Consider the following 27,284-nt stretch of genomic DNA (forward strand, 5'->3'; position numbering starts at 1 on the left):
TATACTGTACATTCCAACAAAAAGCATGCTTACTGCGTGGGCTGGATTCCCAGATTTCCCTCCCTCCCTCCCTCCCTCCCTCCCTCCCTCCCTCCCTCCTTCATCATCTCTCCTCTCATCAGTCATACTGCTTCACTCTCAGGTCTCCTGGATGCAGACTGGGAGCAGCAGATCAGGGACAGGGGAGCAGAGAGGGAGAGGGAAGGAGGTGCTGGAGAGGAAGGAGGAAGAGGAGGAAGGTGTGGCTTGCCTCAGTTGCCGATAGCAACCCCCCTGTCAGTCAAGGCCTCAAGCCCCTCCCCTTCCACTTCCCCGTCCCCCTCCCCCCCGGGACGAAGGGGGAGGAGGCGGAGGGAGGGGGAGGTGGCGGCAGTGGATGCTGCAGCAGCAATATCAGGAGCGAGAGGAGCATCGTTCATTCCTCTTCCCAGTCTCCCTCTCCTTTACTCTGTCTCCGCTCGAGCTCCGGAGCAGGAGGCTGCCGGCCGCGGAGGCTTACCGAGACGAGAGGCTCCCTTCCCCGGCTGCAGCCCCAGCCCAGGCCCCCTCCCCAGCTCTGGATCCCCCGCTTCTCTCATGGAGCCTCTACCCACCCAGGGCCAGACTCTAAGGCACTACACTGCCTCCCGACCACGGCCGCGACGCACACACACACAGCCCCCCTCCTCCAGGCCTCAGGTAAGAACACATACACACACACATCCCCATAAACCTTTACCAATGAGCATAAACACACACACACACACACACACACACACACACACACACACACACACACACACACACATATTTAATCATGTAGAAATTGCACATCATTTACATTTACACATACATACAATGATGCATGTGCATGCAAAATTAGCTGGAGGAATTAGAGTTAGAGAATTAGAGAGGCGTATATGCTCCCTGCTACAGCCACAGGAAGAGGTGGAAAGCAGGATGCAGGAAGGAAAGATGAGAGATACAAGGAAGGAAAGGAGGGATGGATGAAGGATAGAGGGTAGCTGAAGTAGGAAGCTAATTGCACGACTACAGAGGGATCCCCGAGGAGAAAACGATGGCAATATGAGAGAAAGAAAGAGAATCTATCTATCTATCTATCTATCTATCTATCTATCTATCTATCTATCTATCTATCTATCTATCTATCTATCTATCTATCTTTGGCTCTCCATTGCTCTCTTGCATTCATTTCCATAGTACTGTAGTAATAATGGTAGCCATTCTGTTCCTCCATGTAGTCGTGCTCAGTGTGTGTGTGTGTGTGTGTGTGTGTGTGTGAGCGTGTGAGTGTGTGTGTGATAGAAACAGCACATGCATTTTGGGAGTGGTGTTCCCTGGGTTGTTCCCAGTGCTGATTTCTCCCTCTCTCTCTCTCTGTCACTCTCTCCTGGGAATGCTCTCTCTAACTCAATTATTCATGTTTTCAGATTAATGGGGGTCTCTCTCTCTCTCTCTCTCTGTTGTAACTGTGTAAATGGAAAAAAAGAGGGTTCCTCTTCATCTGTGGTGACCTTGTGTGCATAAATTGTGTCTTGTGTGTGATTCAGTGTAAGATGTGTTGCTTTTCACAAACTACTCCATGAGACATGACTACAGTAGATGATGTACAGTCTGGCAGAGATCAGTCATCCCTGTCAGTGAGTGATGAGCGGATGTGGGTCGTCAGTGCTTAGATTTTATTAATGCATTTTGAAATTTATTCCCCAAAACCAAAAGAACTACTAGCCGTTGCTGACATTGGTTGCCAGCATGCAACATTGTGATGCCTTTGTAGAAATAACAGTAAGAGGCTGGAACATGATGGAAGGCTTTTCCAATATTAGATTAAAGGTAAGAGAAGAAGAAGAGTTAAGAGGAAACTTTAAAGTTAGCGTGTCTGTTCTTGGACATTCAGTATAAAGGCTAATTACACAGTTCATGTCTGCCAATTAACCAGCTAGCTTGAATTTTCGCTTCACTAATTCTAATGGAGAGGATTGCATTGGCCTGTTAGCATGCTAGTTTAATTCAAGATGGGCTATCATTACCATGTTAGCTTTGGTTAGAATAGGCTAGCATTAGCCTACTAGCACACAAGCTTGAGTGTGACATCATTTCATCTAATAGGAGGAAGAGCCTTTTATTATACTGTGTTAACTGTGGAGGTGCAGCAACTATGTGATAATTATATCTGGAACTTTCAGTCTTTTGTTGCTTCTGTCCCAATTTGGTTGAAACATGTTGCTGCATCAAATTGCAAATAAGGATATATTTACAACAATCAATGAAGTTGATGAGGTAAACACATTTCCGAGACATTTTCGAAACATACACACAGGAACATATTTTCAGTCAGAGGTCTGCCCTGGATCGGTGCATGTTAGTGACAGCTTACTCACACTTGTTTGTTGTTTAGAATAAACAACTGACAGATGTAGTGCACCATCCATACAGTGTGATCCGTATGATCGAGGACATTTAACGTCAGCCGCTGCTGACTCGCTCAAAACTGAAAAGAAAAAACATCTTGAACATACAGGCTTAACATGTAGTGGTTAATTACAATTTACTTTGTCGTGTTTTACACAAATGCTGTGACATGTTTCAGCTACATTAGATGTCCCCCCTCCTGCCTGTCCTCAGAATCAGCAGCCGTGAGTACCCTCTATGCTCAGTGTGTTTTGATCTCATAAGAAATAAGAAATAATAAGAAAAACACTAAATTTACAGGGTAAAAACCACCAGTTAGCATAAAAGTCAGTGCAAATTCTGCATAAATGCACCTGGGCTGCCCCATTTTTCCATAGAGCCTATTTTTTAGTTGTTTTGGAGTTCGCAGTTATGTTTGGCAGCTCCTCTAAGCGTTTAGCTGCAGTGAAGGCACTGAGGTAGAGGTAAATGTATTTATCCTTCAAATTTACCGTTATTTTCATACCACAATAAAATAATGCATCCACAAGCACCTGATAATTTTTAGCAGATAATTTAAAGGACCACTGCGTAGGATTTACTGGCATCTAGTGGTGAGGTTGCAGATTGCAACCAACTAAATACCCCTCAATTCACCCCTCCCTTTTCAAGTGTGCAGGAGAACCTATTTTGGTCACTAAACTTGCAAAAAATGCAGAAGGTGCTGGGCGACTGCAGAGTAACACGGCAGACTCTGTGGAAGAGAGTGATTGTATTTCCACTGTGTTTCACTCTGGCCAGCAGGTGGGGCTGCAGCCCCAACAGGCTCCTCCATTCTCTTTGTTGGGATGACTCTTATATTGTCATTTCGTTTTAAAGTTAGAATATTATCACCAAACCACTGATGTTAGGACACACATCATCAACTTTACACTACATACGGGGTTTGAGCCTGAAACAAAAACACACACACACACACACACACACACACACACACACACACACACACACACACACACACACACACACACACACACACACACACATAAAAAGGTTTCTCTTCATGTTTTTCCTCAGGCTTGAAGGGTTTGAAATGTCTTTGATAAAGAGGGAGCCTGTTTCACACTCCAAAGCAAACAGGTCATATGCCCAAATAATAGGTTTCCAAATGATTTCATGTTAGGCTAGTGGTTTGGATATACTGTATGCACAGAACATGAATTTTTTTTATGAAGAAATGTTAAACGATAACTCAGCATAATGAACTGATGCTGTTAGCAAAAAGGGATTTTTGTATCAGGAGATTTTTTTCATTTCAGGTTTGTACCGTAGCAGAATCTTTTGTGCTGCTAAAAGCAACTCTTTTCACAAAGGTTCTATAAAGCATCATGCTCAAATGCTTCTGCATAAAACATTTATGGTGCCTTGAAGAACACTGTTCCACAGTGACACAGTTTCCAGACTTTTTAAAGAACCACGGTGAGGTCTTACTTACTTTGGGATTTTTACAGAACAGGGGCTTTATGGAGTCATTGCTGTTGTATATTGTGACCAATCCTGAAGAATCCAGTACACGCAATACTGACAGCATTATTTCAGTTTACAATCAAGACCCCACCCAGCACCGACTGCCTCAGCAGTCACTGTCCTCTATACATAAATGTGGCACAGTACTGTGGCCCTGTAGCCAGAAAGACAGAGCTCGATTTCTGGTCCTTCCTGTGTGGAATTTTCCTTTCTAACCATGTTTGACTGGTTTTCCTCTCATGGTTGGGTGGACTGGAGACAAATTGTATAAAAGACTGTCCATTATCATTATACTGTGACAGACTAGAGATTGACCATGTGTGTCTCCCTGCATTTTAACCATGGACACTTGGAGGGATTCCAGTCCTCTGCCACCCTGAAAAAAAATATTTTTGGAATTTTTCCCATTTTCAAATGGGCAAGACATGGAAGTCATTTGCGAATCCATCAGTGATCACAACGGGGTAAAGTAATTCTAGTAATTCTAGGGTCCCTGACCAGTCAGGTGATTCACAGAAGCTGGGAGCTCAGTGAGGGCATCTACTGGACAGGTGAGGTCCAGCCAGGTTTGGAAAATTACATTAATCACACAAAGGAAGACAGAAAAGATGGGGTTGTTGGGGGGGTGTTACCCTTAAATGCACATCATCCGATGCATATCAAACCATGGGTTTATGAACTCGATAGTCCTGCATCCCGACCTCCTGTTTTGAGCAAGTAGATCATGAAAAATAAGGTGCAGGGGTCACTTAGTTATTTTCATAACAAGGTGGTGTATTCTCATGACCTCTCCTTCTCCTGTTTCCCAAAACACCAACTTCTCCACCCCATCTGCTGCCCAGTAAAGCTTTGCCTCCACCTGCTCTAGTCAGGCCCGTGGTGTGTGCAGTGTGCTGCTGCTCTGGCTCGTGTGTCTGTGCACCCACGGGAGGAGCTGTGTTTGTTCCCTGCTGTTCATTCAGCAGGCTTGCTGGGTAAGCAGAGAGCAGCTTAATGCAGAGCCAAAGATGCCAACCTAACTGCATCAACATTTATTGCCATAAACAGTAAAAACTGTAAAAACCTTTGACAGGATTTCAGAGGTAGAGGGATACAGTTGAAATTGTGTAGATGTCACTCTGTTTATCAGCCTGTATACTGTATGTATGACTATCCACATCCACAACATGGGTGTGTGGGTGTGCAGATTGGTGTGTGGAGACAGCTCTCTTGCCCCTTGGTAACAAGTGTGTGGTTGTGTGTGTGTGTGTGTGTGTGTGTGTGTGTGTGTGTGTGTGTGTGAGAGAGAGAGAGAGAGAGAGAGAGAGAGAGAGTGTGTATGCCAACAATTGTATGCCATGCTGGCATGTAGCACACAGAGACAGGTGGCTGTAAAGGAGGTGGCAGAGAATGAAAGAGAGGCAGATTATTTTCACTGGATGATGAACATAGCTGGAAAAAGTGAAAAGACAGATACAAATACTGCAGTCATACAAGAAAGCGTTGCATTGTTATCATTCATGTTTGACTCCAAGTATTCATTTTGGCACCTGATTTTGATTTAGTCTAAGGAAGAAATAGACAAGTTCTAGTCAAATTTGGTTATTGTTAGTCAATTAGTTTTAGTCTGTGTATGCCTGGTTATGCATTTTTATCTTTCAAGTATTCTGTTACCATCTTTGATGTATGCACTTTTTAATATTTATTTTGGGCTTCTTTATGCCTTTATTAGAGACTGACAGCGACAAGAGGCTGGAACATGCTGTACTGTATGCAATTTTGCAGATGATACATAAACTCTCTGGAAGTGCTGCAACGCCTGCATTACTGCTGGCACCGCACCAGTCTGCCTGTCCATCTCATGCTGTCCATACCATTAATCACAAACAAGATCGTAAGATATTTGAACTCCTTCGCTTGAGGCAGCAACTCACTCTCAGCTCAGAGGGAGCAATCCACAGAGGACCATGGCCTCAGACTTGGAGGCGCTAACTCTGATCTCAGCCACTTCTCACTCAGCTGCAAACCACCCCAGTGCGTGCTGAGGATCACGGTCTGATGAAAGCCAACAGAAGCACGTCACCTGCAAAAAGCAGAGGCGCAATTTGGAAATTCCCAAACTGAAGACTCTCCTCATCCCGCCTGCACCTTCAGATCTTGTTTAATTAATATTGCAAATAGGGTCTGAGACAAGGGGCAACCTTGACAGAGTCACACACAGAGCTGGACAATATTGCAGAAGATATGATCTCAATATTTTTTTTCCATATTGATCAGTATTGAGGGCTGCTGCACGGTGGCGCAGCAGGTAGTGCGCGTGCCTCACAGCAAGAAGGTCGCAGGTTTGATTCCCGGGTCGGGCCTTTCTGTGTGAAGTTTGCATGTTCTTCCCGTGCTTGCAAGGGTTCTCTCCGGGCACTCTGGCTTCCCACAGATCAAAAACATGCTCATTAGGTTGATTGGTGACTCTAAATTGCCCCTAGGTGTGAGTGTGAATGGTGTGTGTATGTGCCCTGCGACCGGTCCAGGGTGTACCCCGCCTCTCGCCCGTAGACAGCTGAGATAGGCTCCGGCCCCCCCGTGACCACGAAAGGGATAAGCGGCATAGAAAATGGATGGATGGATCAGTATTGATATCATCACAATCAGCCCCTTCCTGGAGATAACAGGCAGCGGTACAGAGGCAGAGAGCCAAATGTTGCTTTTGTGCCCTTCTGTTCCACTCGTGGTTTTTCCTCTTTTCCAGAGGACATCCATGTTCTTCATCAGTAGTTCAAACAATGCTGTGTGTTAGGAAATGGGTGTTGGCTTTGACATGCAAAGCAAACCCTGCAGACTGACTGGCTGTTGTTGTTTCTGCTGTGTGATAGGTTGTTAGATCTATCTATATTGAGTAAAAATGTCCAAAGCTGATCATCATTATTGATGTAAATTTTATTGCGATCCCCTATCACATAGCCCAGCCCTCGTCCAGCATTACCGGTTGACTTGTAATGACCCCGGTACCCCATACTCCTGCAGTGGTGCAGGGTGAATCTCACCCTCAACCATGCACCTTGCTGCAGAGGAGTTTCTTGACTACCTCAGACACCTCTGCCAGGGATATGGGTGAGGCTTCACCTGAGTCTTCAGACTCTGCCTCCTCCGCAGAGGATGCGTTGGTTGGGTTCAGGAGTTCTTCAAACTGCTTTTTCCACCTATTGACAATATCCCCAGTTTGGGTCAGCAGTTCTCCTCCCGGGCTGAAAACAGCCTGAGCCAAGAAATGCTTTCCTTTCCTGAGTCGTTGCATCATTTGCCAGAACTTCCCTGAGGCAAACCGAAGGTCCTTCTCCACAGCCTCAACAAAGTCCTCCCACACCCCAGTTTTTACTTTGCTGACTGACAAAGCTGCAGCCCTTCTGGCCTCCCAGTATCTGTCTTCTGCTGAGACCCCTGGGCCAACCAAGGCTGAAAGGCCTCCTTCATCTTGACAGCTTCCTTCACCACTGGTGTCCATCAGCAGGTTCTTAGGTTGCGAGGAAGAGATGCTTTATGGCAGGAGAGGATACATCTTAAAATCAAGAGCTCTGAAGTGTGATTCTGCAGATGCATGCAGGACATTAAGTAACACCTTGCATTAGAATGTAACGTCATAATTAAATATTTGGTCCACTCATCCATCCATCCATGTTTTTTGTTGTGTGTGTTTTCGTGTTGTGTTTGTCATGAAAAGGTTGTCAACAATTTCTTCGTAGTTTTCATAACAAAATCAACACTGATTCCAAGATGGAAGCCCCGCAGTGGCGCCAGATGAGCTAAACACCCAAGATTTTAGTTAGTTTGACCAGATAAACAAACCAGGGCTGCAACTGACAACTGTTTCCATTATTGATTATTCGCTGATAATTTCTCAAATAATTGCTGTATCGCTTTGGCTGTAGAATGGCAGATAATAGTGAAGTCCCAGTGCCCAGGGGGACATCTTCATATTGCTTGTTTTGATTATCAATATATATAGAAATATAATGCTCTCTGAATAACTGCACTGATTGTGATAGTGTCAGTATTTGGTTTTGATTGACATTAAACTGGTTAACTCTGCTGTTATTTGTGCAGAAATATGTGGACAGAAATTTCCAATACTGTATCTCTGATGCATAACTCCTACCTTCCTGGGTGCTTGAATCATTCTGCTTTTGTTAGTCTCAGCTAATTCTACTTTTCTTTAATGGGTAATACCACAGATTAGTTAAAGTGACCTGTTACTGTGTGGCGCCACATGTAGAAACAGACCAGAGCCATGAAAACTGCTTTGGTTGTAAATGGTTTGCAGAGGGCTTGATCCATGCAACTCCAGTTGGCTAATATGCTGTAACTGTGTTTCTGCAGACTGGGTTTGACCCAGTTAGAGTAATGCTTACACATGACAACTGTCCTGAATGCGAGTTACTTATTGCTTAGTCCACAGCAGCTTCAGCACGTTCATTTCAAAACCCAACAGTGCTTTTAATCTACAGTTGCACTAATGACAAAAAAGAGAAATTAGCTGAAATGTATGGGGTGATGGGAAATGTTACAGTATAAATATTAGCGTGTTAAAGGGTTCATTGATGTCAAATTACAACACTGTATTGAATTAAATACCCTAATGTTTGTATTATATTAGTTCTGTTAAATTAATCCCTTTCTCAGCTTTTAACGAGATGCGAATCTGTGTTGAATTATTGTGAAATGTTAAAATTTAAGATGATATTCTGCTTTTCTAGTTATACACTCATATTGTGTGAGGCAACAGGTTTGAATCCTTTCATCTTTATTGAAACAACTAATCAATGTGGTGAATATCAAAGTGGGATAAACAGCAGCTGAGTCTGACAAAATGAAATTCATTCCTTTTCATGATAAAACATGCTTTTAGAGTTGTGAAAAGGAGTTCTGAATCATGATGTTGGCTGTTAGGTTGTATCCCTCATTTCCCTCATCTCTCTCTCTCACACACACACACACACACACACACACACACACACACACACACACAGATACACAAACAAGATTTCCCAAGTGTCACAGTATTGTTTGAACCTGCAATCTTGTCACCTTTAGGTGACAATTGCCATTACTCACACTTTATTTGCTCAGGCTAAAGTGAATAACATGAGAATGATTGTCCATGGCATGCAAGAGACTGAGCCACCTCTATTCTTCAGTCTCTGCCACTTAAAACTTCTCACATATACGAGGAAATTCACTACTTAAGCTACCCCGCAGTATGGAAAGTAATATGTAAATTAAATAACCTTGTGTCCAAAAAAGTTGGGACACTGTGCGTGCAAAATGTAAATACAAACAGAAGATGATGATTTGCAAAACACTGAAACCCCATATTTAATTGAAAATAACACAAAGACAACATATCAAGTGGTGAAACTGAGGAATTCCATTGTTTTTTGAAAATTACATCCTCATTAAGAAAATCATGGTAGGAACATGTTTCAAAAAAGTTGCCACAGTTGCAACAAAACACTGGAAAGCTGTGACATGCTAAAAGAAAACACCTGGTGGAACGTCTCACAGTGAATTAGGTGAAGTGCCAACAGGTGAGTGACATGATTGGGTATAAAAAGAGCCTCCCACAGAGGCTGAGTGTGTCTGTTAGAAAGATGAGGAGGGGTTCGCCACTCTGTGACAGTCTGTGCTGACAATATGAGTGCACACGGCATGGGTAACCTGCATATTGTGAAGGCCCCATTAATGCCATTCATTTTTCAGGGAAGGCCTTGCTTATTTCAGCAGGACGATGTCAAACCACGCTCTGCACGTATTCCAACAGCATGGCTCCGTAGTTTACACTTAGGGAAAACACATATGTTTTCATGCGTTTGGCCTCTCGTTTACACGCAAAAAGAGTTTTTTTCATGGAAAACGATCATTTGTAAATTTCTGAAAACGCCGGTTATGTGTTGGCGTGTAAACAGGGTTAAAAGGCGTTTTAGGTTCCAAAACGTCACAACATGCGACTGAAAATACTTAACGTCATGTAAGCGACCTTACACTCGTGCCGATAGGTTTGGCATAGTCATGATGTGCTCCACGGCGTATTTATCCGGGTTCATGTAAACGACAACATTTTTGAAAACGATGTTGTGTGCACAATGTTATTTTTGAAAACAGAGGGGCTAAAATATCCGTTTCCCAAAATACCCTGCTGCATGTAAACGTAGGGAGAGTCCAGGTGCTAAACTGGCCTGTCTGCAGTCCTGACTTGTCACCCTCTGAAAATGTTTGGATTATGAAACGTAAAATACGACAAAGGACACCCTGAACTGTTGAGCCGATGAAATCGTACATCAAGCAAGAAGGAGAAAACATTCCACTTTGAAAATGAGCAGTTGGTCTCCTCAGTCCCCAAACGCTGACAGAGTGTCGTTAAAGAAGATGTGACGCAGCAGAGTGATAAACATGATCCCAACGGTCCCAACTTTTTAGAAATGCGTTGCTGCCATCAAATTCAAAATGAGGATATCATAAACAATGAAATTTCTGTTTCAGCATTTGACATGTTTTCATTTTCAGTTAAATATGGGGTTTCATTGTTTTGCAGATCATCACATTCTGTTTCTATTGTCCCAGTTTTTCTGGAAACAAGGTTGTAGGTTGCTGTGAGATGAAAGCAGTGGAATATTAGCTGGATATCTCTGACCTGCGACAAATGTGAATGGACCAATTTCACATGAACACAGAGGTGCAAGAAGTACGACTGAATGTTATTTTGTGTTTTTTGTTCCAGGAGCCGGTTTCAAAGGTAGAAAATGAGGCCAGTGAGGGGATGGGTAGAGTGGATGAGGGAGTAGAGGAGTTCTTCACCAAGAAAATCATCCCTGACTATGCACTGTGAGTTGAACACACACACACACACACACACACACACACACACACACACACACACACACACACACACACACACACACACACACTTTTTTTTCTCTTTGCCAAATATGCACTTAAGGTATCAGTATACTGGGAATTAAATCTTTGATATCTACTAAGATCAGAGCTTGAAATTAATTAACCACATGGATATATTTTAACAGACAGAAAGCTATGATTGACTGACAGTCCCAATCAATCTCACAAACCCTCTTCCTCTCCACACCTGTGTCAATAGTGATTGACACTGGCAGCCAATCACTGAGCAGAACTGATCCTGTTGCTGAATTTCCAAATGGAAAATTGCATGTAATTGTTCTTTGTTTTTTTAACCAGTCGTTCCCAAAGTGGGTGCCATGACACTGTGAAGTGTGTTGAGGGGGGGCCACAGATACCACATCATTTTAAAGAATTGTCGACATTTGGATCAACTATATTTTATGTTGCCTTTTCAAAACATACCAAAACAGAAAAAGCAATAAACATGAAATTTACCATATTAAAAACTCTAATATGCAGTTATGCTGCAGCTAATGGCACGATAACTCACAGATGCCGGCTGCCATACTTACACAACAGGTTCTCTGGCTCTGGACCTTTTCTGCTCAGCAGTCAGAAAAATAGTGAGTGTCAGAGAAAGCGAATGAAAGATTTGACATGGTCAACACACCGTAAAGACATACGGGTACACCTCAGCCCTCAGCACAGCCTGACAGGACTGAATCTGAGCCCACCAACGTAAACTAAAATTGGACTAAACACAACTTGGCGAACTTTTGCACAGTCAGGTTTTGGCTGCTTGTGGAGGACAGATTGCCACTGTGGCGTTGCATGTTCCCAACATCCCCATATGTGTGACGTGTCTCTCTCGTCTGTGGTATACATGTAAACAACAGAAGAAAAGGCCTGTCAGTGGGGTCAGACCTGTGGGTTGTGCTCTCTCTCCCCACAACAGTACAAAGCTCTCATGTCCCATGAAAATGCCTGCAACCCTTTTTTTTTTTTGCTATGTTTGTTTGTCCTTGTACATCTTAAAAATAAGCTACTTAAAAAATATGAAATAGAAATATGAAAAATAAGGAAAGAGAGCTGGAGAAGAGAGAAAGAGAAAGACAAGCAGAGGGTTCGACATGTTACAGTATGTGACTGTATACCTGGTTTATCTCAAGTTAAATATTTATCTGTAAATCTGCAGAGCGTCTGCTGGCTTTTATTCTGAGTGGTTGAGAATGGGCTTCTAAAACTTAACTTACTATAATATATCATAAAAATTTCGTACATGCAGCTTTATTAATCTGACAAATAAGAACACAAAGGTAAATTTCTGTCTTTTCTCTTGTAGACAGTTTCAGTCATGAATGTACACAGATTAATGTGTCTGACCTCTGGCAGAGACAAAACACAGGCCTCCCAGTGAGAGCTCTTGCTCAGTAGGTGTCTGTGCATTGATTCCCGAAGTATAATTCAGCAGTCTTTTAAATATTATTGATTTTCAAAGAGGGAGTGATTCTGGATACTGTACACATACACAATACAGTAGTCTGTCACACCGCGGTGAGGTATTGTCTTGTTTTGGGTTTTTTGTCTCGTCTTTTCCTGTTTTATTTTGAAAAGTAACACACCTCTTGTTTCAGGTCACTTGCCCTTCCTCATGTCTCCAGTCTGATTGTCTTCCCGATTACCTGATTGTTTCCACCTGTTTCCCATTGCCCTCATGTGTTCAAGTAGTCTGCGTTTCCCTTGTCTTGTGCCAGTGTGTTTCGTCTTTGTATGATCATGCCAGCATTCTTCGCCACAGCCATAGATCCACGTTTGAAGTCTTGTTGTCTTCCTCTGTAAAGAGTGATTTTTCGTTGTACTTTTTATAGATCAGTATAGTTTTCTAGTAGATATAGACTTAGAGTATTTTCCTCTGTGAAGAGTGATTTTTTTGTTTTTTCCTTTATACACCAGTAAAGTTTTCTTGTAGACATAGGTTTTTCCTCGTTAAGAGTGATTTTGGTTGTAGCTTAAATTGTTTTGTTGGATCTGTTTTTTCCTCCTTTGGAGTGATTTTCTGTTCTTTGCTTTATTACTCTAGTTAGTATAGATATTCCTCCCTTTGGAGCGATTTCAGTTTGTAATATTTTCATAGCCTGTTTTTGTTTTCTTGTTTCTTTGTATATGTTTCATAGCCGGGTGATTTCCTGTAGGGAAGACCACTCATCAGGAAAGTTTCATAGCCTTTTCGTTTTACACTCTGCCCAGAGGATTTTCAGACTTCTTTAATAAAGGCTGAAATTGTGTACACAAGTCTCTGCATCTGAGTCCTGCTTCGAGCCATAGCGTGACGTAGTCCATCAGATCAAATCAGAAGTTGTAATATCACCCATTAACTGTCCAAACAAATAGCCCTGCAATGGCCACAAAATGCAACCCACAATGATAAAACACAAGTCCATAGAAGTTGAAATATAACTAGAAAAACATTGTTTAAAATCAGCTAGTAGTGTCAAATGACAGCAGTGAAAAATGACCATGTGGCAGAAAAAGAAGTTAAAGGTCCCATTATACTCACTTTCAGGTTCATGTTTTTTGTTTGTTTGTTTGTTTGTTTGTTTGTTTGTTTTGCTGGGGGGGGGGGGTGTTCAAGAAACACTTAATTTTTCCATTTTCCATCCATTGCAATACCACTTTTCACCCTCTTGTCTGAAAAGGTGTCTGTTTTAGTGCCTGTCTCTTTAAGGTCCCCCCTCCGAAATGCCCAGTTTGCTCTTATTGGTCAGCTCTCACAGGCCTGTGCGGGCATCACCTACTTCTGCATCAGGTCTGCAGGTGTTTCTGCAGCCACATGGCTGAGGGTGGTGACTGTATCGCTGCCACGTTTAAAGGCACAGTTTCTGAATACCAGCTGTGTGCATTTCTTGAAGGGTTGAGCATCTTGGTGAAATTCTTACCCTCATATTTTATTCTTTGTCTATTGTGAAAACCCCCAACTTCAAGGAAGTGCAATACTAAGTAACTGATGTTACTGATCATTTAGAATATTTTCAAACAAGTTTTCAATTTTTTTGTGAGGGAGCATGTATAGTCAGTGTGGTATATACTATGTTTCTTCTTGTCAACGTTCCCCAAGCTTTACCAGTCCTCATCTGCGCTTCAGACAGGAAAGCCGTCGAGAGCACATTGACTTGTCTGGACGTTAGAAATTGGAAATCAAAGGCAATGTGACATTTTGATCTGGAGTTTTTTGTGTGAATGGACCAGTTTTGCTTTACTTTCTGGTATCCTGCCACCTTTATAGTTACATACATTAACACAAAAAAAATCACGCACTAACAACAGTGATAATAGTGCCCACTGTCAAAAGTTTATAGCGTCCCTGATAACTGCTGAGACGAGGGTGTATTGTTATGTAAAAAACAGGTTTGTAATTTCAGTCTTGTTGCTGTATGTGTAGATCGCATGGTGAATGTTTTTGTAGTGTTTAACAAACCCTTCGTCCCTTCAGTGTAACACCATGTAAACTCACATTCCTTGTCTAAACTCTGGTCTGGACCTGTCTGAGCTTGTTGTTTCAGTGCACTGAACACAAAATGAATAAGATGGTTCTATGAATGAACTGCCATTTTGAAACCACTCAGTCAATCAAGTTGGTTTTTGTTTGTGATATCGCCCTCATCATGTATCCATCCGCTCAACGTCGTTCTTGGTCAGCACCAAAGCTGTGTTAGTGGCGACCAGGAGCAGGTAGGTTGGTGCGTGACAAAATAATCTCAATTCAAAGGGTCCCTTACTGGATTTTTCATGGTCTTCACCAGTGAATGTAACTGGTTCAAGCATCATCACAGGAACCCATTACATCAGTCTGACTGTGATCACATGATAGCGGGTGGTTGTAGTGTATGTGGGGGGAGAGTGACCCTCTCTCATGGTCATTAATGCAGGTTGACCTGACCTGGTTCCTTACCTAGTTTATACATAGAATACTTACTAGCACATGTGGTGTGACAATTTCAACTCAGTTATACTTTTCGTGTCTGTGTAGGGGCAGTTGTCAGACATCCAGTGTAGTATGAACAGAACCATGAGCAATGACTGGCCTTTTGTTGGTGTCCATTTTACATTTTCATTTTTACCCTTTGTCGACACCAGCCGCATACCAAAACCAGGAGATCAACAGCTGCTGTTCACTACAAAGACAAAATTACAGAACTGTATACTTGTCAAAATGCCAAAAATCTCCTCACAGCCCTGCACCGTTATAGGCATGGCTCTGTCAGTTGGACAACCAAAACACGTGGTTCACGGAGTGCTAGCAAGTCTGCATGAAACATTGAAATCAAAAGGGTTAATCACTTGGAAGCCTGAATGAGTTGTCCACACATCATTTCATTTTAGATTAAGTGGTGTCACGTATGCAGAGTTTATACTGCATACGTTTGACTTGTAGTGGAATAACAGGCAAGATTCTGAGACATTAAGGCCCCGTTTACACGACAACGTTCGGTGAAAACATCTTAAAAACGCTCCACCGTCACGTTCCCGTCTAAAGGGTAAAAACGCAAAACTGTGCTCCGATCTGCCAGAGCCCGTCCCTTACATCCTCTGGATCTGCACACGTCGCGTACACGTTTACATCACAGGCTTGCATATGCATGCAGATTTCCCCCGAAAAATGCTCGTCTAAACGCGGAATGAAAAGTGAGAACGCAACGCCAATTTTGCGCTTTCTTTTCAGATCGTCTGTGTAAACGTAGCCTTAATCTCATTCAAGCAAATTTTACCGTAGTCCAGCCATTAGTTTTTAAGGATGATGTTGCTTCTAGACGAGTGTGTTGAGCAGATTGACAGACTGACCAAATGACCACCTTCACCATACCAGGCCTCGCCTCTAGTGGAGCAAGAAGTAGTAATCTCCGAGACATTTTTGCTCTGTGTGCTGTTTGCATGACCTTTCTTGTTGTGTACCTGAACTGAGCATGTGTCTTGAGTCCTGTAGCAGTAGTTGTAGTACTGAGTGTCTCTTCTTGTCTGTTGCTCTTTCTGCTGTCTCCCTGCTGCAGAAAAGGCCGGTGGGAGGAGTCAAACCCTGCCCAAGCCACTCCCTCAGAGTCAAGCTCCACCCCCTCAGCTTCAACCCTCTTTTCCTCTTCCTCTGACAATATCACCTCCTCTACCACCACCACAGTCACCTCTCCCTCTATCCCATCTACTGACACATCCCTTACATCCACTGATGTTCCACCCCTCTCTACATCCTCCACTCCCCCTGCCCTCTCTTCTGTCACCACCACTACCACCACCACCACCACCACCACCGCACTTCCCACCAAAAACATCAAGAAAAAGTTTGGCGACTTCTTTGCCTTCAAGAGGGCTCGAGCCAGCCGAGCCACCAAGGCAGGAGGGGGAGAGGGAGGAGGAGATGGGGTGAAGGTCAAAAGGACCTCCATTGCAGACCTCATTCGACCCCTCCGCGAGGCCAAAGAAAGGGAGAGAGAGAGGGAGAGGGACAAGGAGAGAGAGAAGGGGAGAGGGGCAAGGTCAGTGGAGGATGCTAACGTTTCTAATGATGCCACCACCACAGAAGGAACCGTTGCCACCAGCCACCATCTTGCAGGCGATGCGAGGGGAACGATGGCGCCTGCCAGTACATTAACCACGATGACGCCTCCCAGTGAGACCACTCCCTCTCACCCCACCATCGCCACAAGCCCTGACCTCACCACTGCAACGCTTTCCAACCTGGAAGAAGAGGCAGTTCCTGTCTTGCCGGGTCGCATCCCCAGTCCTGTTGTCACTTCCCCTCTAACTGAGCAGGAGAGGAGCGGCATGCTGATGAAGGAGATGAAGTTGGGAGGGACTCCATACGGAGAGAGGAGATTGAAGGTGACCAAGAGGTCTCTCAGGGAGGGCAAGAGCCAGAGTCTCATACTGCTGACGGGATTAGAGCCTGAAGACAAGGATGACACACACAGTAAGGTCAGTCTGACAATACACTGAACACACACACAGTCAGATCATCTAGTAGGATGCTACCCTTGATGAGAGGAAGGGATGGCCCTTGATGAGACTCAAACACCAACAAACACCAAACAGCAAGTCCTGTAAATTCTTAATTACTGCTGAGAATCAGACTTAAAATTCAAGACAGGCCTTTATTCCTATTGCCCCCCTGTTTTGTAAGTAGGTTATATATTGCCAGTTGTCCACCGAACAAGAAGTTGGTGGTTTGATCCCTGGCCAAGTATCCTTGGACAAGATACTGTAAATAAAACTCAGCAGTTCCTGCACATAAAATTTACTGTGAAGCATTTGCACCAAGTGTTGATTTTCACAATGACCTTAAAGCCCTGCACTCCTATGGTAGACCCCGAGACTAAATTCCTGTTGTGAACCGACTGTGCTCCATTGCTTCACTGACAGTTTTGGAATTAATTATTGCCTTTAGACCAGTACCTCTGTAGGAGAAATATGCATCTTATTCTTCATATCACTGTATCATCTTTTATGCACAAAATCAGTTTAATAAACTTGCAGACACCACAAAACAGCCTTTAAGTTGCTGAAGAGATTCTCTCAAACACAGTAATAATCTGCCAATCACTCTCTCCCTATATTTTGTCTTATCATGCAGGCCAAAGTGGACTATTAAATGACTATACAGCATAACACTATACATACAGCAAGTGAGCTAGTAAGAACTAAGAGAAGATTCCATCTTAACTTCTTTTCATCAATGCCTGTGCACTGTCAGATATTATCATTAATATTAAAGTCAACCACTGTATGTCTGCATGACAACACACACAATAAATAATAAACAATGCACACAATAAATTAAACCAGTGATTTTACATTTTCATGTCTGGAAAGTGCCAAACAGCAGAGCATGAGTGTGACAGAAATGTAGTTGTATGTGTAGTTAGGGAGTGTAGTAAGACCTCAACATCCTCTTCAGTCCAGACTGCGACAGAGCAGGGATCAGTTGAAAAGTTTGATGGCCACATCATGGAGAGAGTGGGAAACATTGTTCAGGATGCTAACCAACCTGGACAGTGTCCTCTTCTCCATCACCGCCTACAGAGAGTCCAGCTCAACTCCTGCTCTAATCACTCAGCAGGCCTTTCTAAACATATAGGTCATTGAGCTTCATAGCATCTCCCAGCACACAGCAGCATGAAAAATGGCGTTGACCACCACAGACTGGTAGAACATCTGCAGCAGCTTGTTGCAGGACGCAGAGCCAGCTGTGGCCTTCTTGTAGAGGGCCCCTGTGTCCCCAGCACAGTTATCAGACAACTGTGTGTGTGTGTGTGTGTGTGTGTGTGTGTGTGTGTGTGTGTGTGTGTGTGTGTGTGTGTGTGTGTGTGTGTGTGTGTGAGAGAGAGAGAGAGAGAGAGAGAGAGAGAGAGAGAGAGAGCATTCACGTTTACTGTTCTAAATGTTCATGTGTCATCTTCCAGAAACATGCATCTGAGAGCACACCTAGTTTTGAACAGAGGCTTCAGGTGATGCTACACAGAATGGGCGTAGCCAAAACTCCACCTGCTGACACCAAGACAAGCCAGGTAGGACGGCTGTGGGTTTGGGTGTGAAGGGTATGACTGGTTGCTTTTTATAAATACGGATTATTGAAAAAGTGTTGCTTTTGCCAGCCTTGGCTGGCCCTGAAATTTGTGGGGGTTCCTTAACGTGATTGAAATGTCACACTTCATTCTGATGTAATAAATAGTAACACAGTGTGAAATACCTTCACATGTTTTAGAATATTTGACCAGTTCTCAATTAATTCAGGTTGCGTCTGTTTAACTAAAGGGATGTTACTGTAGTGAACACACACCATGATGAGGTGTTATACTCTGATCTGGGACTGACACTTTATGTTGTGTTAGATACTAATACCAGCGTGTGCTATTCTTGGATATTTGATACCACAATCAGTCAACATCTATTTGGTTGAATGTTGGGGACGTGGAGGGGGTCTCCTCACCCCTTAAAGAATAATTGGTCTTATTTTCGTAGTTTTGTTCAGCATTCCTAACACCGTACTCATCAAGCTAATGGCAGGCAACACAGTGACATCACTAACAAGAAGTCAAAACATGAGCAGTCACAATCCTCCAGGTTGGAAATAAACAGACAGGTTTGATAAATGTACTTGGAAGAGGAAACAAAGATGAGCTTATTTGTTTCCAACCTGCATGACCATCTGACTGCTCACGTTTCTTGACCTGTCAGGCTTTTGTTGTAGTGTTGTCTCCATGTTCCCAGGTCTCAGCAAATAGCTTGATGTGTATAATGCTTTCCTAACTGATGGGAAGTAACAGTAGAAATACATGTGAATTATCCTTTAATCTGTCCTTTGTCCTGTGGTAAATGTTTGTGTATTATTACTTTAAGCTCACAGTCTGTAGAATTCATGAATTTTCCCATAAGAAAAACATATTGTCATATTGTCCATATTCTAATGTAATATTTTCCTGTTTTCCTTTATTTTTTAACAAGAAGGATAAGATTGTGATGTAAGTCATTACAAATTTTATCACCAAGTTGATTATTAAATTAATATTGTCCAACATGTCTGTTGTAGAACAAAGATGAAGAGCTGAGAAAGGCCAACTCTGAAGGTGAGCGCTGTGTGTTATTGTGTACGGTGTCTCCATCATAGTCACACCAATCAGTGCCATGCAAATTCAAGTTAAAAAGTATGGGACTGTATTTGTCATAAAAGTGTTAAATGAGTCAAAACAAAAGCCTGATAAATCAATTATGCCTTTTGTGTCTTGCAAATTAAATGAGTGATTCACAAATATGCTTTTAGTGTAAAACCAAGGTGAGCTGTGGCGGTGAATAGGCTGTGATTGACGTTGGCATCTTCTAATGAGACTGGCTGAATCTGACTGTGGGAACAAAATTAATTATAAATAAGTTCTAATGTGTTCTGAGCAGTGTTGCAAAAATCCAGTTATACAAACAAATTAAAGCGATCTCACATGTGCCAGCCGGTGCCTTCTCCTTCTTTCTAGTTTAATTTGAGTCATCATCACAAACACTTGTTTGCAGGCCCACCGCCTACAGCTGTGTGGATAGAATGGTTTCTAGTTAAGCTCGCTGCACATATTGTTTTCATTGTATGTACAGCTTGGATTCAAATCGTCCTTTGGCTCCACTACTATCTACTATCTCTTTTCCCTTAGGCACTATCCTGGACAAACCTGAACCACCTCCCACATACATGAAGCCCAGAACCATGTCCACTTCATCAGGTATCAGTGCTACCTATGCCTGTTTCTAAATGAAAATAATAAAAATACTCCCATGTGCAGGGATAAACTAATAGTGACCTAGACACTAGAATATCAATGGTATTTACTAAAAAGAAGAATAAAATGCTCTATAATGTGTTTTGTAATGGGTAAACCTGTTACATGTTGTTTTTAGCCACCATAATATACAATACAGAGTTGTCCTAAAATTACTCAAAGCAAAGCAAGTGTGACATGGAAAAGAGCCACTGACATCATCACCATGGCCTCTGGCCTGAGCTGTGTGATGTAACAGTCTGTGTGTAGCACACCCTTTCTGATGTCTCTAGGCCTGTGACAACACAACGGAGGAGGATCTCTGCTGTGGTGCCATGGTTTCTGTGTTCTAGCCTGCACCAGCCTGAACATCTGTCCTCCCTGGAGTCACTGATTGGCCCAGCCTGAATCACTCACAGTGTCTCCTAGTGATCTACTGTCGCTTTCACCCTCTGTTTCCAGCAGACCCTAGGCATCCTATGAGAGCACCAGACCCCATCCGACCAGACCCTCCTCTACACCTGAAGCCCGCCCTCCCCGAGCGTCCCATTGGTCCCCTTCCACCCAAACCTGCCATTGTAGCCAAGCCTCCTCTCCCCACTCCGGCTGCTCCTGCAGGCGGAGGAGCTCGCCCCTCCTCTGCTCCTCCTTCCAGCAGCTCCGCAGACAGAGTGCAGCTCAGAGCACACGCTCATGATGGCAGGCCAGGGGAGACGACAGCACAGGTAATGCAGCGCTCGCTCACATATATCCTTCATTACTGCTTTACATCCAGTAGTAAAGCTGTCATCCAATTTATGTTTTCATATCAACCTGGAAAGTTCATATTAAAAGAGCAACACCGCTGAGAAAAAAAAGATCATGAATATGTAAGAATGATATACGAAAACAAACAGATCAGTTAGATTTGTATCTGTAGTTGTATCTTTAGTTCTTTGATGCAATAATTCGTAGCTATTCATATAGTTAAAATGTACAGTTAAAGAGGTTGAATTTATAAATACATTTCATTTGTAATGTGAATTCTAAAAAACAAATTAGGTACAGAGACTAATACAAGCCACAAGGTGGCAGTAATGTTAAAGGCAGACTTAGTAAAATTAAAGGAGGAATATCTTATGTTGTTGCTTATGTTCAAATTTGGATGAATAATAGAAAGAATCTTACTATAAATCTCTGTAATCCTTGTAAAAACTCAAACAGCTTGCCTTAAAATTATCAAGCGCAATCAAATGCACTCAGTTGCTAGTTTATGAGGTAAACCAAGGTGTTGATTCTAATATTTTCTCCACTCCTTTCATATCAATGGGGGTCAACTAAATACTAAAACACCCCTCACACACAACACAATACAGTTCAACGGCAGCACAAACTACAACCTCCAATCTGACCGTAAAGTTGAAACGATTAACTGCAGGACTGTTGGATTACACTGCTTTTATGTTATTCAGTGGAGCTCATAAACACATTATTGAGTTTGACCACAAACCATTGCTATGTGGCACAATTGTTCACCATATGTTGACACAGCAGTCATATTGTTCATTTTACATCCCGCTGAGCGCCCTCTGATCTTCATCCCTAGAATGGAAGTCAACAGGGTCTCCGGGGTGCAGGGACAGCTTCATCTCCCAGGAAAGAGCTGCTTCCTCCAGCCCCGTCTCCATGGAGGGGTCCCACCGCACAGGATCGCTCTGAGAAAGCACAATCAGTGACCGATGGTAAGCGAGACTGATCTCTTTAAAACCGAATAATTCATCCACATCAGGTTTGTACTGACTGAGCTTTTCTGAGACATCAGGTGAGGTGTGGTCCAGTCAGTGTGGGATCAGTGGGAGACTGTGAAACTGTCAGCTGGAAAGAGGGAGCCGCTAACTCTGGTGTATCAGAGGAGGCTCACGATAGCCTGTACCCTCGCCTTGTTAACATTTAACATCTCTGGGTCATTATCACCTTGATAAGACTAGATGACTCGGTCACGTGCGAGCCACATGGGCACCGTGTGGGAGTCGTCAGAATCACACAAATCAAGGCGTGAAATGCAGTGAAACCGCTCAGGAAGAGATTAAACTCTACAGACAGACAGATTCCTGTTTTACCTGTTTTTTTTTGTAAGGTTGCATTCAGTGGTTTGGTTATATTTACAGTGCATTTAGTTATCATATGATCTGAATTATGATCTGTGTGTGGTTTGCATACTTTCAGAGAGTCTTCCTAAGCCACGGCAACACATGAAGCCCCTTCCACAACGCAGGGCCGTGTCCGTCCATGAGGACACTCTGGCCATGACACAAGGTGAGACTTTGACGAAGTGTTTCATGAAGACATAAAAAAGCTAAATACAATGAACACCAACAGCAGTAACCATGAGGTCAGCAATATGAAAACAATGTAAGATTACATTAAACCACAACTCTGTGAAAGCACTTTATTTACCAAGACTACAGATCCTACACATTTAACAACTTGAGCTCTGTTAGCCCGACAAACTCAGACTGCATTTTATCCAAGCCTGGAAAATGTCCTCTGGGAATCGATTCAGCCAAGTCAGATACACTGGAGACCAATCAAGACAGCTATAGCTAAAGCTCAGAAGATATAATTGGCTGGTTCTTGAGTGTTAAAGGGAACAGGAAGCAGCAATGTAGCACCCTGAAGGGTCTTAATGTGAGGTCTTGATCCTTTCAGGTTGGGTCCTCAGGGTTTCATTGAATCAGGTTCTTTGAAGACCTCTTGCTCACTGTTAATAATCAACATGTTCTCACTCCCAACTCGTCACATTTTAAAGCACTGGGTACTCCTTTAGCATAATTTTTCAAGATGCAGGAGTTGGGTCAAGGTAGCAATAATAGATATACAACATCTGATTAGCAACATCCAGCTACACTTTCAAAATTAAGCTTCCTAACAGTCATAATGAACTCATGGTAAAGGTTGTGAAACGGTTGCAGTTAAGTTTAGGTACCAAAACTATTAGTTTAGGTTTATGAAAAGATCACGGTTTGGCTTGAAATAAGTACGTTAGTTATGTACAAAAGAAATCAACATTCACTTTTCGTTTCATAGGAGAAATTGAATCTGTCGTCCACATTTTAATGACTTTCGCGTAATACTCTGCCTTTGAGTTGCCTTTGAGTGTGGCGTTTGTGGCATTTGCCTTCTCATGAGGTCAGATAACACATCATGTGAACCAGCCTTAACTCAATGGTCCATAGATCTCTGTGACACGCAGTTGTTAAGGTGCATCAATCAGTTTTTGGTTGACTCAACTGACAGATTTGGCTTCTCTTTTATAAATATCTAGATACTGCTTCATGCAGCTTTAAATGTGAGTGTGTGTCAGACTGTGTCTTCTGATGTACCATTGCCAGTTTGAGTTTATTTTTAGTGATAATTAAAGATGAGCTCTTGGTCTCCATCTCCATCTTTCTTAGAACTGAAGGCAGTGTTGCAGAGATCACCCATCCGTTTCCGGGGCAACAGAGTGGACCTGCCCACCTGCACTGAAGACCCATCCAGTGGGGAGGACGCACAAAGAGCTCAGGAGGGTGAGAGAGGAGTATTACACATGTTCATAGCTTAGTGTTTTTCTTATTCTTTGGTTTGACATTTATCTTCCTATATGTGATCTAAACATATTCTTGTCTTGTTCACCCAGCCAGTGACACAGCTGAGGAGAAGGAGGCTGTCCAGAAGGAGGAGCTGAAGGCAGAGAGAGGAAGGACGGGCTGTGGAGGGACAGTAGCTGAAACCAAGCAGCACCCTCCAGGAGAAGATGAGGCCCCAGGCTCAGGGTGTCCCTCCTCTACAGCTCAGGCTCAACAAGAAGCCTCAGCTCCCCGACTCTTCAGTCCAGTTGAAGCCCCCCACAAAGCTCTGTCCATCCTAGAGAGGCCCCCAGCACTAACCCAAACCCTGGAAAAGCCTCCTATAACCCCCACAACCCAGAAAAAGAGCCCCAGCACAGCCCCACCGTTGCCCCAATCTCTAGGAAAACTGCTGGTGTCCCCATCATCCCAAGAAAAGATGCCCAGCACAATCTCAGCTGCATCTGCATCCCCAGAACACCCCCAAGTGAGTCCTCTGTCCCACAAGGAGAAGGGCCCCAGCACAGTACCAGGCACAGTGGGTCTGAGAGACAGCATGCAGGAGAGAGGAGAGGTGGTCTCTAAACAGCACACAATGAAGGCAGAGCCAGCAGACCAAAGAACTGAGCCCCCTCTGTCTGAATAATACTCACAGACTGACGTACCTGAGGAGAAAAGACACACCTGGGGGAGAGAGGAGGGTGGGGTCCGTGACATCATTGAGATCAGGGACTGGGAGGGTATATGAGGTCTGAGAGTAGCGTGAATGTTGTACCCTCGAATAGAGAAGAGCTGCTGTGTTCAGCTAACAGCTGTACAGTGGGTATATCGTCTGGTTTGGTGCGAATGGAACGGACTGCACGAATGATCCAGTGGTCAAATTCATCTGTTTGAGGGCAGCATTCTGAAAATAAACCTGATTTTTTTTTTTTCTTATTTCATGAGTCAATTAGGAGAGCCCAGTTGCTCCTTTTAGTATGTGTGAAGTTTGCATTATTTGTTTGAATTTGACTGCTGGGTTGTTTTTACAGTCTTATTTACCCAAAACAGCAGACATACAGCTGTTAGCTGCAGCTAGCCAGCAACATGAGCACTGACTGTGTGTCTGCGGAGTGTGTCTGTGTGTTGACAGCTCATCCCGACTGATGTCAGATATTACCAGGATACCTGTTATTTTGCTCCAGACTCACTATTTTCTCATCTCCGTACACCGATGAACTGGAGTCATACAGCTGCAGGATAAGCAGTCATTTTTGTTCAAGTCGAAACATTTCTAACTCATTTAACTCTCTGCCTCAGTTCGCGCCACCCAGGGCAAATCTGCACCCACTTGCATCTTTGCAATGAATATGCAACCGTGCCACCTCTAAAATTTACTTTGCATTCAGTCTGAATGCACCTTTGAGCGGAGTCCTTCCGAGGAGGCCGAGTCTCAAATGCGACACAGATGGCATCCGCTGAACTGGGTGGTCTGGAAATCTTTATTGTGCACTCTCCACAAAAGGATGTTAGCTGTTTGGGAGGGAGGTTTTTTTTGCCCCAAACCAATCACTGTGACATCCATCCACTCATCTTTTTTCAGTCGAGACAGAGGCTCTGTTAGGATTAGCAATTATCAGTTAGGTTTTATCTTGTCAATCCAAGTAATCTGTTCTGCAACATGTCAAGCACGTTCATTTAACTACTTACTATTACTACTGAGGTCCTGCAGTTTACGTCACGGTCTAAAAAACGCTTTCCGTCCTGCGAGCACAAAGATGCATTAATGCTGACTGCTGAGGAAGCCGAGTATGATATACTTACATTTCCACACATTGCAGAAACTGCATACTGTAGATCGAAGAGGCGCAGTACCAAACCCATTTCCTCACAATAAATGCCACTGAGATGGAAACATTTTAAACGGCTGAAAATGGCTGTGTTCAGGGAAATAGGATGAAGTTACACTATGAGATCCGACCGCTATTGGTTTGAAGTTGAGAGCACAAAGAGTTCATGAGGCTTTGTTGTCATGATTTTATTACAGTGAGTTGGTAGTCAAGGTTGATTGCACTCAAATATAATTCAAATACAAGTATATCTATGCCAGAAAGCCAACTGTATCATTGTATCTGCAGTCATTTCAGGCATGTTGCAGGATGTGGTATTCGCTGTAGTCACATTAAGGGTGAACCTGAAGTCATGTATGAGGAGTAGGAGCATCAGTAGCCACTCATTGTATTTATTTTTCCCCATAACTGTCGTTTTCATTTTTTTCTTTCATTACGTCAACAGTGTAGGGGGGGTTCTTCAGCAGGTCACTGGAGCCAGCTGTTGCTGGTATGGATGACCATTTTTATTTATACTATTTATATTCCTAGAAACTGACAAACCATTGTTGCTCATGGACTCGACCCATTGCCTCCGTCCTTCAGTATGGCCCATGGTGCTAGACGTTATGTCCCTGCAGGACCTCAGAGGTGCACAGTGACGGTTTCTTGTCATTATGCAATGTTATGCACTCCAAGCTCTTTTTACAACAATCAATAGCTGCGTCAGTCTCATCCGTACTTGTAAACATATTTGTTTGGATCCTGCCTCTGGCGCAGTTAGATGATTATTCCAACGGAAGCTCATAAAGGCTTTGACTGATCCGGTTGTTTCCAGCAGTGGAAACATCCAGTCAGCAGAACAGCACTGATAAATTTTCAGATGTGGTCGATCACGTGGAGGTTTGGAACCAGGCTAAGATCAAGCTACATAAAGCTAAAGGTTTTGCCTTAATTTGGTGTTGATCGTTTCTTTTTTTTAATGATATCTCCCAATTTTTCTTACAAATTCCACTTTTACAGTAAGACAGGTGAGGTGGCTCCCAGTATCTTGGAAAAAAAACAAAACATTTACAATGAAAGAAAATCTGGTTTCTGGTTATTTTTCTCACAATTATATACTGTATTAATATTATATATTTATACATTGAATATTATGTCAAAACCATTTCCTTTATACTATTTCTAACAAGTCCCATCATGCCATCCATGTTGGAAAACAGTCCATTTTTTTTCCTAAGACTATTTCTTTTGCCTTGTTAAGAAGGCTTTTAGAATCTCCAGATTGACACACAGGACACTAAAGTTCTGCATATTTCTGTGACATTCAAACCAATTCGACTTCAGTCGCTCCATTAGACAAACATATGTAATCGCCATGTCCATCATATCACAGGAGAAACAGATAAGATTATAATAAAAGACCAATATATGATCATATATTTTGAGACAACATGAGCGTATTCAGTCTATCAAACTCTCAGGGTGGTTGTGGGAAACGGTGTGTGTTTTCTAAGAGCAGACCTCAGTTCAGCTCCCCGTGCTGTCAGCAACCTGAGCCTCCGTCTCATCCGAGGGGAGAATTTATTTTCTACAGTCATGTTTATCTTTGCCTTGCACGCACAGAATATGTACAAAACGACATAAAGGAAACAAAAACAAAGTTATGAACAGAGTGTAAATCCATACCTATACTTGTTAATAATAATTAAAACTATGAGTTGTGTCATAAATTTGCACTCTCTTGTTTTCATTTGGGCTCTGTGGTTAATTCCTCCGTCTGTAATGAGGAGCGT

General features: G+C 43.0%; 1 protein-coding gene across 1 annotated transcript in view; it reads left to right on the top strand.

Moving 5' to 3' along the window:
- carmil2 (capping protein regulator and myosin 1 linker 2) overlaps positions 1–27,215 on the top strand; it is a 48,277-nt gene extending 21,062 nt beyond the window's left edge. The window contains exons 31-41 of the mRNA XM_070972471.1: positions 143–678; positions 10,667–10,770; positions 15,852–16,770; positions 18,255–18,359; positions 19,382–19,418; positions 19,989–20,057; positions 20,556–20,818; positions 21,679–21,814; positions 22,299–22,388; positions 23,528–23,641; positions 23,752–27,215. Of these exons, the coding sequence (XP_070828572.1) occupies positions 143–678; positions 10,667–10,770; positions 15,852–16,770; positions 18,255–18,359; positions 19,382–19,418; positions 19,989–20,057; positions 20,556–20,818; positions 21,679–21,814; positions 22,299–22,388; positions 23,528–23,641; positions 23,752–24,326 (2,948 nt within the window). The 3' untranslated portion in view covers positions 24,327–27,215. The remainder of the gene's footprint in view (positions 1–142; positions 679–10,666; positions 10,771–15,851; positions 16,771–18,254; positions 18,360–19,381; positions 19,419–19,988; positions 20,058–20,555; positions 20,819–21,678; positions 21,815–22,298; positions 22,389–23,527; positions 23,642–23,751) is intronic.
- Positions 27,216–27,284: the final 69 nt, after the last annotated feature.

Source organism: Chaetodon trifascialis, chromosome 10 (genome assembly GCF_039877785.1).
Source record: "Chaetodon trifascialis isolate fChaTrf1 chromosome 10, fChaTrf1.hap1, whole genome shotgun sequence".
Taxonomy (NCBI): Eukaryota; Metazoa; Chordata; class Actinopteri; order Chaetodontiformes; family Chaetodontidae; genus Chaetodon; species Chaetodon trifascialis.